At 47.6% G+C, this 14,842-nt stretch overlaps 2 protein-coding genes across 4 annotated transcripts; one reads left to right on the top strand and one right to left on the bottom strand.

The window, feature by feature from the left end:
* The first annotated feature begins 5,128 nt into the window (after positions 1 to 5,128).
* LOC4330267 (ASI1-immunoprecipitated protein 1) lies at positions 5,129 to 9,002 on the top strand. 3 transcript variants are annotated; one of them, XM_015768753.3, is made up of 5 exons: positions 5,129 to 5,201; positions 5,291 to 5,390; positions 7,035 to 7,100; positions 7,456 to 7,924; positions 8,537 to 9,002. In XM_015768753.3, exons 3-5 carry the CDS (start codon positions 7,093 to 7,095, stop codon positions 8,684 to 8,686), a joined length of 627 nt encoding a protein of 208 aa, XP_015624239.1. In that variant the 5' UTR covers positions 5,129 to 5,201; positions 5,291 to 5,390; positions 7,035 to 7,092; the 3' UTR covers positions 8,687 to 9,002. The 3 variants fall into 3 exon arrangements, with proteins under 3 accessions (XP_015624239.1, XP_015624240.1, XP_066164171.1); XM_015768754.3 differs by lacking the exon at positions 7,035 to 7,100 and adding an exon at positions 6,415 to 6,537; XM_066308074.1 differs by lacking the exon at positions 7,035 to 7,100.
* Positions 9,003 to 12,837: 3,835 nt separating this feature from the next.
* LOC4330266 (uncharacterized) lies at positions 12,838 to 14,105 on the bottom strand. The gene has a single exon (XM_015767857.3). It carries the CDS (start codon positions 14,035 to 14,037, stop codon positions 12,973 to 12,975), a length of 1,065 nt encoding a protein of 354 aa, XP_015623343.1. The 5' UTR covers positions 14,038 to 14,105; the 3' UTR covers positions 12,838 to 12,972.
* Positions 14,106 to 14,842: the final 737 nt, after the last annotated feature.

The following is a 14,842-nucleotide window of genomic DNA, read 5'->3' as shown; positions in this document are numbered from 1 at the left end:
CTAGCAAATTATAAGGTCTAAACAAAAACCTAGTATGCTCCAACATAATACTGTATGTCAATTTTGGCCAAATGTATGATGATAGTTGTACAAAAAGAATTGTATAACATTGTCTGATTTTTATGTCTCATGGGGCAACTACCAAGTAGCCAGTTTTACTATAGTTATACTCGATCTCCTAGAGTAACCAAGGAAGGTGCCAACAAGACGAAGTGCTCTAGAGTTTTTTTTTAACAACATCTCGAGTTCTTAAAAATAAGATCTCCCTCAATTGCCATACCCTCTCGCAAATACAATAATCCTCGTTTTGGAGTTTTTGTGAGTGAAGCATACAAAATTCATGATCTGAACTGGTTCTGATAATTTCATATGCTTGCAAGCACTCCAGTGTACATTCTGTGGCGCTGTGCCTAAGAACATAGGGAAGGCAATAATTTAACTGGTGGTCAGTTCTGGATTCGAAGCTTCTAAATATACCAGAACGGCGGAATCCAACGCTAATAAATTTTACTTCACAGATATGAGTGCAGTATTATACAAGAGTTTGTCAGGTATCAATGCAGGTAAATTCCAGATTATGTCAGGCATGGAATTTTGCATCACTAGGATAAGCTGATATAATGATTAACTACCATGCTTGTGTTTGCTGCGGACTGCGACGTTATCGTTCGATATCCTTTCTTCTGTCAGGTAAATTTCATTGATTAGTTATTCTGAACATTCAAAAACCAAATCCAGTACCTAAAACAAAGATCACTCGCTAAAGAGCCAGTGTTCTATTGTCACATATTTACATGTGAAATTAATTACTAGTGACTAGCACTTCTAGTCGAACTTTAACTACGTCTATATATATCCACTTAATTATTTTATTGCCTATGCTCTTATTGTATGGGAGACTATGGAGTTGTATTTAGGGCAAGTGATATGATAGATGTGACTACCACCTCTAAATTTATTTATTTTATTCACTCATGAACTAAAAGGTAACTCATACAATGTATCACCTCTAGTACACAAATACCAATATGTCTAATATTCTCACATATTTTTTAAAATTTGTGTGGAGGTTGCCTCTTGATTTAGGGGTGGCTCATCTACTCTCTCCTCACTTCTCTCATCCATCTCATCACTCAATCCAATGTGACACTTTTAGGGGCAATATATGGTACATTATAGTTATTGCCCTAAACCATACAGCACACGTACGTGTACCTGGAAATCGTTAGTTAATTGCAGCACAAACCTCTAAGCTAGGACAGCTAACTTTTTTACTGCTAAGCTCACTAATCTATGTTTGGTACATTTTGGACATGGATTAATATTCTACTAGTGGCTTTTTACCACCTCGGCAGATGAAACTTAACCATGGCCAGGATCGCCTGCTTATCCGTTGATTCGACGAGGCAGTCAAACTTCAACTGCAAAGAGGGGGAGACATTTTGCATCCTTCCTGGAGTAGCCATCATCTGATCCAGTGGCCATGCCTTGTTCAGTTTATTACTAACAGTTTACATCACAGTAAAGCCCAGCAGCAGCAGCAGTAGTACGTTTGGTCAAGTCTCACCTCGAGTGAAAACTTGCTGCTGCTGGCTGCTCCTCACCTCGATCGTGCAGGTCACGTACTGATTCGCATATACTTTCGCACCTCTTTGCCCCTGTGCTTTTGAAGCCTTGAATCTTATGCCATTGCCAGCCTTCACCACGGATTACACCGAACTTTACTGCTTTTCCTTGCCTGGCTGATCTTGTATTTACTCCTTTATCTTTTTTCCTCTCTTGGCGTTCCTATCTTTGTTTTTCCGACTGTAAAGTTGTGGCAAAAGTTGCTGGATCCGGATGTGTGGCTGGCTGCCGTAGCTAGCTCAGCTCTGAACTGTTAGTCTGCAACTGCGAGTAAATATTTCAGCAGCTGGCTAGCTAGGACAGCTTCGAATTTTCAGTTAGGAGCTTAGGATACCCCAGAAGAAAAGCTTAGTACCCATGCCTTGCAACAATGTCCGGCCACACACACATAAAATGGCCGGCCACACACACAGAACGAGCAAGCAAGCACGCACGCACGCACTCGCACGGACTACTTCATTTCTGCAACAACTTGTAAAGGGCACTACTACGCTAGTGCTACCGGGATTGGAATGCTTGGGCCCTGTTTGGAAGATTAACCCAGGGCTAATTTTGAGAACCAATGTTTAGTCTTGAATTGGTAAGCTAAATATTAGTTTAGGGTAATATGTTTGGATCCATAGGCTAATTGAGGGCTAAAAGATGGAGAGAGAGTAAAGAGAGAGGAGAGATTGAGGGAGATATGGCTGCTTTTTGATGGTCCCCACAAAAAATTAGCCCCATTAGCATTCCTTGGAGGGGCTAATATTTTGAGGGGTCTAATTCACTTTAGCCCTAAATTAGCCCACATATTTAGATCCTTATAGGGTAATTTAGAGCTAAAAGGTGGAGGCTAATAATTAGCCCATGGAACCAAACAGGACCTTGGAGCCATTGAAATCTAGTGCCTAGCTAGGAGTACTGTAGTAGTAATTGGATCTCGCAAAAAACCTTTGTGGAAGTAGTGGTCAAGATTTGCACGCCAGCCAATGCACAAAGAACACAACGAAATCACTCACCCCAACACCAAAACAGTTGCTCAAAGAGGCACAAAGTGACGATGCCCTTGTAGAAAAGAAAAGGAATTCTGGTACTATACGCTCTATACAGGAATCGGAGCCGTACACCATCAGCAGGCAGAGAGTGATTGAGTGAACGTCCATATGTAAGTAGTCATGCAGATTGTGCTTTTGACAGTCTCTCATGAGTCATGTGTGCATGCATGTGGGCAACCCAAACACATTTTATACTGCTTCTGCTACACAAGAATATGCAGCTCTGTGCCGTATCCAGAAGCCAAGATTAGCACATGAACCTCCCTAAAAATTAACCGGACGCATCCATGCCTGCCTCTGATCCGCGGATCATGATGGAGGAGCCGGTTGGTGGCTGACCACCAGCCTTCCAGAGATTCTGTTCTTTCAAACGAAAGCACGAGCTGCATCTGCATGCTTAAGCGAACACCTGGCCCAGTAGAAAAATGATGTAAACAATTGGCTTTTCCGATCACCAGGTGGTGGATGCGACTGTAGGTGCGTGTGAGGCTACGAGAGCTGGAGTAGCATGCATGCTCACGAGTCCGCATGCAGCTGGCTGCAACAGTGCAGGTTTGTGCGAGAATGGATCGCAACAAGCTACTACAAACCAGCAGCGCTCTAATCCGTTAGGATTAGATCATGGTGGTGCGGAAATGCAATTGATCTGTGCGCATGTGCTGTAACCCAAGAAATCATACTGCTTCTGAATCAAGGTACATCGGTGTTGGAAAGATTTTCAGCAAATCATGATGTGTTTGCTCCTCGCTATGGAGGAGAGACTCTGCAAGTCTGCAGCTTGTTTCTTCAGTTTCTCTCTATAAAAGATAAACGAAAAGGTTTCTTCAGTCACAACCCAATGGGATTTTTGGAGGTCTAATTTTTCTTCGTGCAGTGGGCTCGAATAGTATAAGCCCAAATAGTAAAGCCCAAGATGTTAAGAAATGGCTAATTCTGGGGAAAAAGTACACGGAAGGTCCCTCAACTTGTCACAAAGATACAAAAATGTCCTCGAACCGCAAAACCAGATATGCGGGGTCCCTTAACTATACAAAACCGGTCACCCGAGATCCCAGGACAGTATTGACGTCGGATTTGTCCTATGTGGCGGCTGAGTCAGCGTGTGACCCACGTGGGTCCCACATGTCAGGATGCCACGTAGGACAATCTCTTTCCCCTCTTCTCTCCCTTCCTCTCTCTCTCTCACTTTGCTCCTCGTCTGGTGGCCGATGACAGCAATGTGGCGCGACTTGGTGCGGCGCCGATGAGGATGGGGTTGAGCCCGGGGGCAAACCGAGCGTCGCGGCGTCGAGCTCCACCCTGCGTGCGACGGCGCCGAGAGAGGGAAAGAGAGCTTCAACCGAGCATCGTGGCGTCGAGCTCCCTGACAGAGGCCGGCGGGGAGAAGTGGGAGAGGAGGAGGTCCGGCGGCCGGCGATGCCATCAAAGATGCTAGCCACCTCGAATCTTTCCTCTTTAAATCCAGGTAGGGAGAGAAGCCACCTCGAATTCAAATTATCCCCAAATTTTTTCCTCATTCTTTACGCTTCTTACATTTGCTCTTGAATCCTTAGAGTTGTCGATGAGGAAGTGAAGCCGATCTCGCCGCCGCCGAGGAAGGAAGAGGAGGAGGAGGAGCCGATCTCGCCGCCGCAACCACTGAAGCGGGAGATCTGGCAGGAGAAGGCGAGTGCGTTCTCGTCGGTGGGCTCCTCCTCCTCGGGGAAGAGCGGCGGCGCCGAGAGCAGAGGTCGGCGTCGCGGAGGCCACAGGAGACGGCGATGGCAGCGTCCGGCTGGAGATCGAGGAGATCGCGGCGGGGGATCGCCGTCACGAGACCAGGAAGCGGAAGAACCACCTCGGTGCGCGCGCGCCCCTCGCCTCTCGAATTCCATCTCCCCCTTTCACCACTGCTCATCCTCGACGCGATGTCCATGCCCCCTGCAGGTGGTGGTGGTGCTCGGCGACGACAACGGCGCCAACGCCCCTCCCTTGCTCCTGCGTCGTCGCCGCCTTGTTCCCCCGCCGCCGCCTTGCTCTCCTTCCCACCTGTTGGCTGGCGACGCTGGCCTGCCCAGAACCCCAGAGAGAAGAGTGAGAGAGATAGAGAGAGAGAGGAGAAAGGGAGAGAAGAGAGGAAAGAGAGAGTAGGCTGACCTGGACAAGCTGACACGTGAGGCCCACGTGAGTCCCACGGTGACTCAGCCACCGATGACCGTGGTCAAAGCGCCACATAGGATAAAACCGGTATCAGCCGAGGGACCTATTGCGACCGGTTTTGTATAGTTAAGGGACCCCGCATATCTGGTTTTGTGATTTGAGGATGTTTTTTATTTCGCTGACAAGTTGAGGGACCTTCGGTGTACTTTTTCCTAATTCTGGCCCCAAGTCGTACACGTTACCTGTGGCGGTATGCTTCTGTGGGCTTTTCTGCTTGGGCCAATCCTGAGCGTCTCTTACTCTTCTCACGAGAACCCAAACGACGCCGCATTCCCCTTTTCCTCCCTTCCCGGGAACCCCGGCCGGCGGCGACCGGCGACCTCCCCTCCGAGTCGGCGACTGGTGCCTCCTTTTCTCCCCTGTGCTCCTTCTCCCTTATCCGTTAGGTCTACAAGCACCTGATTTGGCAGCGTTGATCCCCATTGTTGTAGGGTGCCATAGAGGAAGGAGGCGGTGGAGACACCGGCGGTGGCAAGGGCGACATCGGCGAAGAGTTCGCCTCCCTCCTCCTCCCATCCTATCCCACGGAAGGTGTGAAACTCTATTCGCACATGTGTGGCAAATTTTGGTAGGTCGTGAAGTCAATGTAGTAGTGCTGCTTGAGTGACCCTGGTTGCCCACAAAACACGGAGTTTGGATTTCTTTTTTTTTTCCCCTCTATCACCTTAATCCGATTGTATCATGTGATATGCATGACAGAAAGTCACATAATGGTGAATTAATCTGTCGTGTTAAAAGCTCATGCTTTGGAAGTTGTTGTATGCGTCATTTGGGAGTTGCGGTATGCTCTAAGTACTAAGTTTGCCTTGCCTTGAGGATCCGAACCGTAGAACTTGGGTGGTAGGGTGTACACCCACACCTCCACCAAGTGAGCTAGGGTGAGTTTTCCTTCCGAGAAGAAGAAATTGCGATGTTTTTAGTTTTTGGCGCATGCTACCCTGATATAGGTCTTTTTTGACGGAAGAAGGTAGAACAGGCTCTACCTTATAGTCATTTCATTAAAAGAAATGAGGTTTACAGATTACATATTAGGTGCGGGAATTATCAGAGAGAAAAAAAGAGCAAAAAGCAGAACAGACCAAAACAGAAAAAAAGGGAGAATTTACATAAATATGTACAATGAGCAATCTTCTATGAAAGCCGTGAGCACCAGGATTGAATTTTTTGTCTGTTTATTTCATTGGTCCTTAGGCTCCAGAGGTGCATGGTGTCTGAGATCTGTTGAATAATGTGTTGTAGACTGTCAAATTGTCTTTCGAACACCTGGTTGTTGCGTGCTTTCCATAGAGTATATGCGCAAGCAGCAAACCAAATTGGCTCAATTCCTTTCAAAGTTTGATTTCTGCTATAATTGCCTGGAGGAAGGTTGAGATAGAATCTGAGTTGTTGGCTAGCTGCAGTAAATTCAATTTTTCCCAAAGGCTATTGGCCTGCTTGCATCTTAAGATGATGTGGTCAGCTGTTTCTAGCGCAGGGCACAAAGAGCAGTGGGGTCTTCGTTCCAGTTTTTGTTGACCATATTGGCTTTGGTGTTTAATCTGTCTCTGAATGCCAGCCAGAGGAAAACCTTGCAATTTTGCGGGATGGTGTGGAGCCAAATATAATCTGCTGGAGTCCAAAGTGACCCATGGAAGGACATCATCCGATAGGCATTTGCTGTTGAGACTTTGGGTTCCGGGTATGAAAACTCTCTTGCGTTTGTGTTGTCTGGGTAGGGGTGGTGGTTTTGCAGTATTTGCAGCAGTTCATGCAGCTCTGACTCTGCTTGGTAGGATAGGTTTGGATGGAGCTGGATGTGCCAGGAATTGTGCCTGTATTGCGATTCAACCGTGCAATCCTTGTGTAGGGCAAAAGAGAATAAAACTGGGAAAGCGAACTCTATGTGCGCTGGGATAGCCACTTATCTTTCCAAAAGAGGGTTGTTTTGCCGTTGCCAAGTTTTACCTGGGTCGAGTAGCTTAGAATCTGGAATTGCGACTGGATGAGTTTCCAAGTTGGTGTATCACTGGCTCTGGGGTTTAGCTGTATTGCGTTTTGCAGATATCTTTCTCTAAACCAGATAGCCATTGGATCATCTTCTGCTGAGAGTACCTTGTTTGCTAGTTTTAAGAGTAACGCTGTGTTATGTGTTCTTAAGTCCTTGATCCCTAATCCTCCTTGTTGTCCCTGATATAGGTCTGATACTCTGATGTAATATCATTCATGATTTGTGTCTATTGCCAAGGAGCACCACATGCTTGTGTACGTTGCCAGTTCACGGAGTTTCTAAATCCAACAATATCAGAAAAGAGTTGCATGCAGCCTCTTCATGAATAATTTACAAACTTATCTTCACCGCATCTAAGCAAATCTCTATTGAATAGAAGACACTGCAGCTTAATTGCTGAAAAGTTCTTTTTTCCAGCATGGCCCTTTCAAGTTCAGGATAGGACAAAATCTTGCATCTATTATATTGCTCAGTTTGACACCCTGTCAATAGAATCATCAATTTCTTCTGAGGTTTTTGCATGGGTAAACAGAAGTTGAAAAAGAGCTTATTGTTTGCACTGAAACCTTGGCACTCTTAATAACGGTTTCCATTTACTGTTTACCACAGATTTGGCCTTCCCATGGAATCTGATGAAGATGCTAAGAAGGGGTATGCTGATTTTGAGGAGAGGGTAAAGAGAACGATATATATCGATCACCTTTCTCCTCAAGTCACAAGCTCAGTAATTGAAGCAGCTATTTCCCAGTGTGCACGCGTTGTCAATGTGGACTTCATTGTTAATTACACAATCCCATATGATATTCCTTCTGCTGCGTTGGTGGAACTAGATGATGAAATACAAGCTAAGGCTGCTATCGACTTGATGAATAATTTCCCTTTCATAATCGGTGGAAAGCCAAGGCCTGTAAGAGCTATCTATGCAAAGCATGAAATGTTTCTGGATCGGCCTCCTCGCCCTGGAATCAAGAAAGAGTTCCAGTGGGTGAAACAAGAAGATGGAATAGAGTATGAAGGAATGAACAAACTGCGGCTCCTTGCAAGAAGGCAGGAAACAGAAAATATGGCACTCATAAAGGTAAGTTGGATGACTTTTGAGTTTTTTCGGATGAGTGACTTATGTATTGTGCTTTATGTCCACTACCATGAAACAGCAAACTTTTCTGCTTAACTCCCTATGAAACTGTTGGTAGAACAATAGCTCAGAATTCACTCAGAAGAATGCTCAAGGGAACTGGGGGCAGGCTCCTTGATAGCGCATAGACAATTGGAACCTAGAAAATGTCAACCTGAATAGAATTTTGCGCATATGAATATAATTATCTAATTATGGAGGATGTTTCTTTCTGGAGAATCAATCAATGCCTACATGTATTTTTGTAATGGTTGATCTGCCTTTATCATGACTAAGGACCAATTAGATCTTAGGGATGGGCATGGATTACTCCTTGAGTACACACCAAGTGACCCGCGTTCATCCTTACTAGAATTGTAAATATGCTTGAGGAACTTTCATGGCCATTCCAGATTGGTGTTGTCTAAGCATTGTGTTTGCACTAGTTTGATAGTTTGAGGACAGTATTTTGATATCTTGATGCTGTTAAATTACATATATATAATGCGTTGACGATGCTTTGATCTTCAGATAGCATGTGAGAAAATATTTTCATTTGGCTGTTCCCTTCCCCAGAATCTATTGGAAGAGGACAAGGACCTAGCAAAGCAGCAACAGGAGTTACTTGATGGAATTTACAAGAAGTACTGCATACTAGACAGTGACGTGATGAATGATATCAAGAACCTCTCTCGCCGTTATGGAGTCAACCTGGCCGGTGACTGATCAGTTTTGACCATCCAAGAGACGGACTGCTTCAAAAGGTCCAGATCAGTCCCCAGGGCGAGCAACATGCATTGGTGTGACCCAATAACTGCATCTTCTATGTAAATATTTTTTTTGAGAACTTTCTATGCAAAGATTCTGTAGTGTTACTGTTGTTCCCGCATCCTGACCCACCCAGCAACAGTATGCTCGTTTTGTGATGTGTATAGGAGTAACTTCTTGCGCTGCGCGGAGATGATTCGCTGCTGTCGGATGCTGTCTATTATGCATGTCTGAAATTAACTTGCTGTTGATTAATCGGAGGTTACATTCATAATGCCTAGTCTTGCCTTGTTTACATTCATTGTTTCGGTTCAGTTGAGAGTTCAGAGATGTCCTGATGGGGTTGCGGATATTGTTGTATCAATCTCTCACTGAGCAAGTTTAATAATAGGATATAACCAACCACAAACTTTTGTGAAAGAAAGGGAGAAACAATGTTAGTTCTCGTACTAGCAGTAAATGCACTACTTATATAATAAGTAAGAGTAAGACAAAGAGATAGGGAAAAAAAATAGAGACAACCTTATAGTAACTAATACTCCCTCTATCTACTTTTGATAGTCGTATTTTATCTTGGCACACAGACCAAGGATAAGTAATTCTACTTATCATCCATTTAAACATGTTACCAGTCATTCCTCGTAAACAAGCGATTCATTAATATTTACATTTCTCGATGCCCATATAGCCAATCTTGTGTGGAAGAATGAAGAGTCATGCATTACAACCAAGAAAGTCATTAAGATGATAGATTGTTGAATTGAAATATGCCTATCAAAAATATTTTTTTCAGATTTAGAAATATGACTATCAAAAGTAGATGGAGGGAGTATGCTATACATGTTAGCTTTAGTTTTTTGCCGGGATGGCCAACCTAATTTTATTAAGGCTGAAAGGAATTGTTACAAATTTTACAAAATTGACATTAAACTGTAGGGGGGTGGGGGGTTGGGGGTAGAGAAAATAAAACGAAAAACAAATAGGGCCGGCTGACAGGGAGGTTCTCAGCCAACTTCTCTAAAAATACCGGCCTCCCTCCACACCAAATCTCATCTCTAATTTCTCTATAAATCTCTGAGCGTGACTTTTGCTCAAAGATCCTAGCATTCCTCTCTTTCCACACAAACTAACATACCATCATATTAGTTTTAGTTTGAGCTTGCTAAGGGCAACCGCAATGGTTATCTATAGGCTATCTACAAGAGATCCATATCAGCATATTTTTCTACATGGAAGAGATTAAATGAAGAGAGAGAGAGAGAGTAAAGCTATCTACTAACCTGGAGATAGTCTATAGAGAAAAACGAGGCAATGGATTAGAGAGCTATAGATATCCATATAGACATACTATTGAGGTGATTTACTATTAATCTAGCATATTGCTGAGATGTACATGTTTTATAGAGAGCATCTTGCTTTACTATTGTGGGTGCTCTAATACTTAGTTTTATTATTAAACTTGCTCCGTTGGAAGATAGCCTTAAAAGAATTTTGCATCCCAATGCAGCCAAGTATTAAGAGATAAGGGACGCAACTATCTAAACAGTAGGCGGTCGCCGTAGGTGCCGCATTTGCCGTAGGAAGGCGACGTCATCACCTGACCTTCAAATAACACTGTTTACTACCCATGCTCCCAGCTCGAAATAGCTGCGCATTCCTCCAGAGTCCATACAAATATGGAATATGGCCTTGGCGAGCACGGACAAGTAAAATATACAAGCAGCTGGTGTAATAAACAAGCTGTGACACACTGTGGAAGCAGCCTGTGGACAACCAAGGTACAGCCGTCGACTGCACTGTTCCTAGGAAACGAGAAGGCAACGGCTTTGCGCTGGAGAGAGTCACCGTAGTCCGCGGCCAGGGGAACAGGGGGCACGCATCCTGTCGGGCACCCAGCCAACCAGCGCTCCTTCTGCACGCTCGCGTGGTCGTATTCCAGCGCCACCACCGCGTGGCAGCTTGGCAGCTTCCTTCCGCCTAAAATAAGCGCCACGGGGACTCCCGGGCTTGGACCTCCAGAAGGTCGCGAGATCTCGAATCCGCACGGTCGCGGCCCTCGCTCCGCGCGAAAGCGCGTCGAAGCAGACCGCGACTGCAAGCGATCGAACTCGATACCGTACATGGCCACGTCCGGGGATCCAGGAACTTCGGGTTCGCAAACGCAAAGCGTGGAAACTGGAAACCCAAAGGATTTGCCATACGGAACGGAATCCGATCCAGCCGAGCGCACGGGCGCGCTCGTTCGCCGTGCCGAGCCGTGCGCCGCGCGGCTAGTAGCCGTGGCTTCTCGTTCTCCGCGCGCGTCCGTGGCAAGCAAGTCCCACGGAATCGGGGGCGAGTTGCAAGGCTTGCAGCTGTCGAGCCGTGGAGCGTACGTGCGTTCATCAAAGTTGGACAAGGCCCTTTTGCTTGCCAAGTTTCGAGTCATCACCAGTTAAGCATGCCCCAGGTGGCCAGGTATGGAATGGATCAAATGAGGTAGAAATAGCAGGAGCTGGGATACGAACACATGCGTGTGATCTGGCCATGACAACTACTCCCTTCAATAGCATCTCCCAAATACTCCTTTGATCACAAATTTTTGTAAATTTTATAGAATGTATTAAAATGCAATATGACGAAAGTTGTCAATGAAACAAGTCTGAGTGGTAGGACCAGCACCGCCCATTTCGACCATAATTGACGGCACCTCTAAGCTGAAGTCATGATTCTAAGGATAGAGGGGATGACATAGTAGTAGGGTAGTAGTTGTAGTACATACGCATGCTACATGCAATGCTGGGGTTTTTTTCTTAGGTTGTGTTGAGTTCACACTGAAGTTTGAAAGTTTGGTTGAAATTGATACGATGTGATAGAAAAGTTGTGTGTATTAAAGGTTCGATGTGATGAAAAGTTGAAAGTTTAGAAAAAAAAACTTTGTAACTAAACTGGGCCTTAGTCAGGCTTCTCACCGTCTAACGCTGATCAATTCAACGATATATGATTTTTCGGATCCTTTTTCGTTGCAACCAACAAACCAAGGACATGTTTACTTTGATGCCAAAAAAACCTTACTAAATTTTAGCATTTGGCAGGATTTCTTATATAGTTACCAAAATTTGGCAAGAAACTAAATGTAGCCACTTTTTTTTGTAACTTTACCAAAATTTGATAAGGTTGAAAATGATATCAAAGTGAACAGGCGTCAATAATTGTGGATGTCAGATCAAGCAGCTCTATACGTCCCGATTGCATTTCGAAGCCAAGGAGATAAAACCAGTAGTCCTCTACCTGCCTGACACTGGCACACAGGTTAGGTGGTCGTGTGATCGATTAGAGAAGCAAACGAAGATATGCCGATCCTAAGTCAAAAGATTCCTCAAACCAAAACTTGCTCTGGACCGATCACAATAGCTCTGATGTCATGCCCAATCTACCTCGAGAGCGACCACATGAGGAATGAACTCTCAACGCTCCCTTTTGCACACGTGGTTTTATCTCATAGAACGCCATCCCCTGCATGTCAAAAGGATAGTATGTGCTGCAACGGCTGCACCGTGGAAAAATGGAGTGCGGAGTCGAAACTTCTCTCACCGACGCAACAACACACACTTTGCAACCCGTCGAAAAACGGCCACGCCACAAACAACCGCAACACACCATAGCCCCATCGGAGATCACCCGATCGGCGTGATTGGCGGAAGCATCGATCGATCGACCGAGCGTCCTCGCACGGGCTCCGCCCCTGCCGATCGCGCTGGAAAAAAGCCTGCAGAAGTGCAGATCCCCGTCTCCCGATCTCATCTCATCCACCACGAAATCCACGATCCCTCCACCTCTACGGCTCTACAGCGACTCCACGTGACCTGACCCAACCCAACCAACGATCGGGAGCCAGCCGCCTCAACCGCGCAACAGCTAGCCAGCGACGACTATAACGGCAGCCGTATCCTTCGCAGGTAGAACAGTATGAAAATCACCGGTGATTGAGCAGTATACCAAAAAGATCCACTCTTTGTTAGTATCTGAACGATCTTTGATTCTTTATCCTGAAGCTAATGCTTTGGCTCCCATGTGAATACTAGCAGTATGCTAGTAGTACGATGATGATGATGATGAAACAAAGGAAATGGAGCTCTCTAAACATGCCAGTACTATGATTATCAAAAGCCTAAAAAAAGGCCCCATTTTTATGTACAGATGTCTTTCAAAGTAGCAAAATTCGATCGAGTTTGCGTTTCTAGTGATGTTTGGTTGGGAATTCATCAGAAGCTTGTGCTCAGAATGTTGAGCAGTGAGACTCTGGTGTTCACCAGAGCGCGGAACACCTTCTCGCCGATGCTCTCCACGTCCGCGATGCACCGTCCCAGGTTGTCCAGGCGCTCGAACGCCGCCTTCCGTTCTCTCTCGTCCGGGTCCACGGCGACGTTGGGTTGGGGCCGCGCCGTGGCGGCGGAGGAGGTGGAGGAGGAGGAGGCGTCACTGTCGGCGTGCTGCTTACTGGCTGACCGGCGCTTCGCCCGCGACATCCAGCGCATCAGGTCGGCGACCCACCATATGCGCAGCGACGATGGCTTGGTGGTGATGATGTGGTGTCTTGGCGTCGCCGATGGTGTGGTGAATCTCGCCGGGGAGGGCATCCAGCAGGGCGTGGCGGCGACCTCGACACGGGCCGTGGCGGCGGCGATGGAGAGGGACGACACGCCGGAGAAGACCGCGGCCGAGGCCGAGGCGACGGCCGCGGTCGCGTCGGCGATGGCGGCGGCGAGGGCGGTCCCGTCGGCCGGGAGGCCCGCGGGAGGGGGAGGCGGCGGCTTGGCCGCCACGGCGCGCGCCGAGGAGGCGATCCGCGGGAGGTCTCGCCCGGACCGGCGCAGCGCGCGGGCCGCGGACGCCAGGCGCGCCGGGTCCTCGCGCCGCAGCGCGGCGCGGGCCTCGGCCTGGAGCGCGGAGAGCGCGACGAGCGCCGCCCTGAAGCTGCCGTGCGCGTCGGCGAGGCGGAGGAAATTGTCGAGCAGGCGCTCCGCGAACGGCGACCGCCCGAGCCGCCGGAGCGGCTCCTGCGCCTGCGGGTGGTGGAGCAGCTCGGAGAGCGACACCAGCACCCGCCCGAGCTGCTCCGCGGCCCCCGCGACGGAGCCCGCCGACGCGGCCGACGCCAGGCGGCCCACCAGCTCCCTCATCGTCGCCACATCCTCGTCAAGCTGGACCACCAGAGGATGGAACCGGCACGGCAGGCTCGCCGACCGGACGCGGTAGGCCTCACCCTTCGCGGCCGTCGCCGCCTTGGGCGCGGGGAACGAGATCGTGCGGCGGAAGCCGACCACCATACTCCACCACCTCCGTCACTCTTTGATGGGATCGATCAAGCGAAGGGTAACCTGTGCAACCTGTGCGCGGATGGCGAAGGGGAGGGGGGCGCGTTTTAAATGGGAGGGGGGAAGTGGGATTCGGGGTGGAAGCGTGGAACGCTCGAGGAAGGCGTGGGCGGCGGAAGCGGTCATGGCCTCATGGGTCGTCACGGCGCACGGCCGCGCGAGAGTACGTAGTAGACGGTAGTAGACCGCGACCACAAGTTGTGGGGAGAGAACCCAAGAATGGTGTGGGTTTCTGGACCGGTTCTATTCGATTCCACCGTGACGCAAGGTCGTGCTTGGCACGCATAGCTTTTGTCTGATTTTAATCCTTGTGCTTTTGGGGGTGCTTTGGGCAGCTAGTGTACTTGTGTTGGGTTTGGTGCTTTAAACTTTTTCGCGTTCCGTGACGGGCGGAGCAGATGGGGCCTGGAGATAGATATCATAAACCCCCTGCCTTTGGATGAAATCTGATGGAGAAGAATGATTCGTCGATTCGCATCTACCGTTGTACTGGACTACTGGTGCCTTTTCTTCCAGAACAGTTGTGGTGAACGGAACACATACCATTTCCATATTTCACAGAAGAGGGGGAAAATTGCTGTTGTACCATCACCAAAACTTCAAGTTCGTCAAAAGATGATACTTGGTCACGATCCAAAGTACCACTACTTTCGGCGTTACCCAAGATGCCACAATGAGCTAATGACAGAGGTGAATGCACTGATGTACGGTGGAGCATGTCAGTAATCGAAGTGAATACACTACTTCACTGGTAGTG

Source organism: Oryza sativa, chromosome 2 (assembly GCF_034140825.1).
Source record: "Oryza sativa Japonica Group chromosome 2, ASM3414082v1".
Lineage (NCBI taxonomy): Eukaryota > Viridiplantae > Streptophyta > Magnoliopsida > Poales > Poaceae > Oryza > Oryza sativa.
This window is presented reverse-complemented; position numbering and strand designations above follow the sequence as displayed.

What these genes read in the sequence shown, in the direction of transcription:
- LOC4330267 (XM_015768753.3), top strand. An exon ending in AAAATATGGCACTCATAAAG is followed by an intron (nt 7,925 to 8,536) that starts GTAAGTTGGATG and finishes TCCCTTCCCCAG; the next exon opens with AATCTATTGGAAGAGGACAA.
- LOC4330266 (XM_015767857.3), bottom strand. Translation starts at nt 14,037, where the DNA reads ATGGTGGTCGGCTTCCGCCGCACGATCTCGTTCCCCGCGCCCAAGGCG.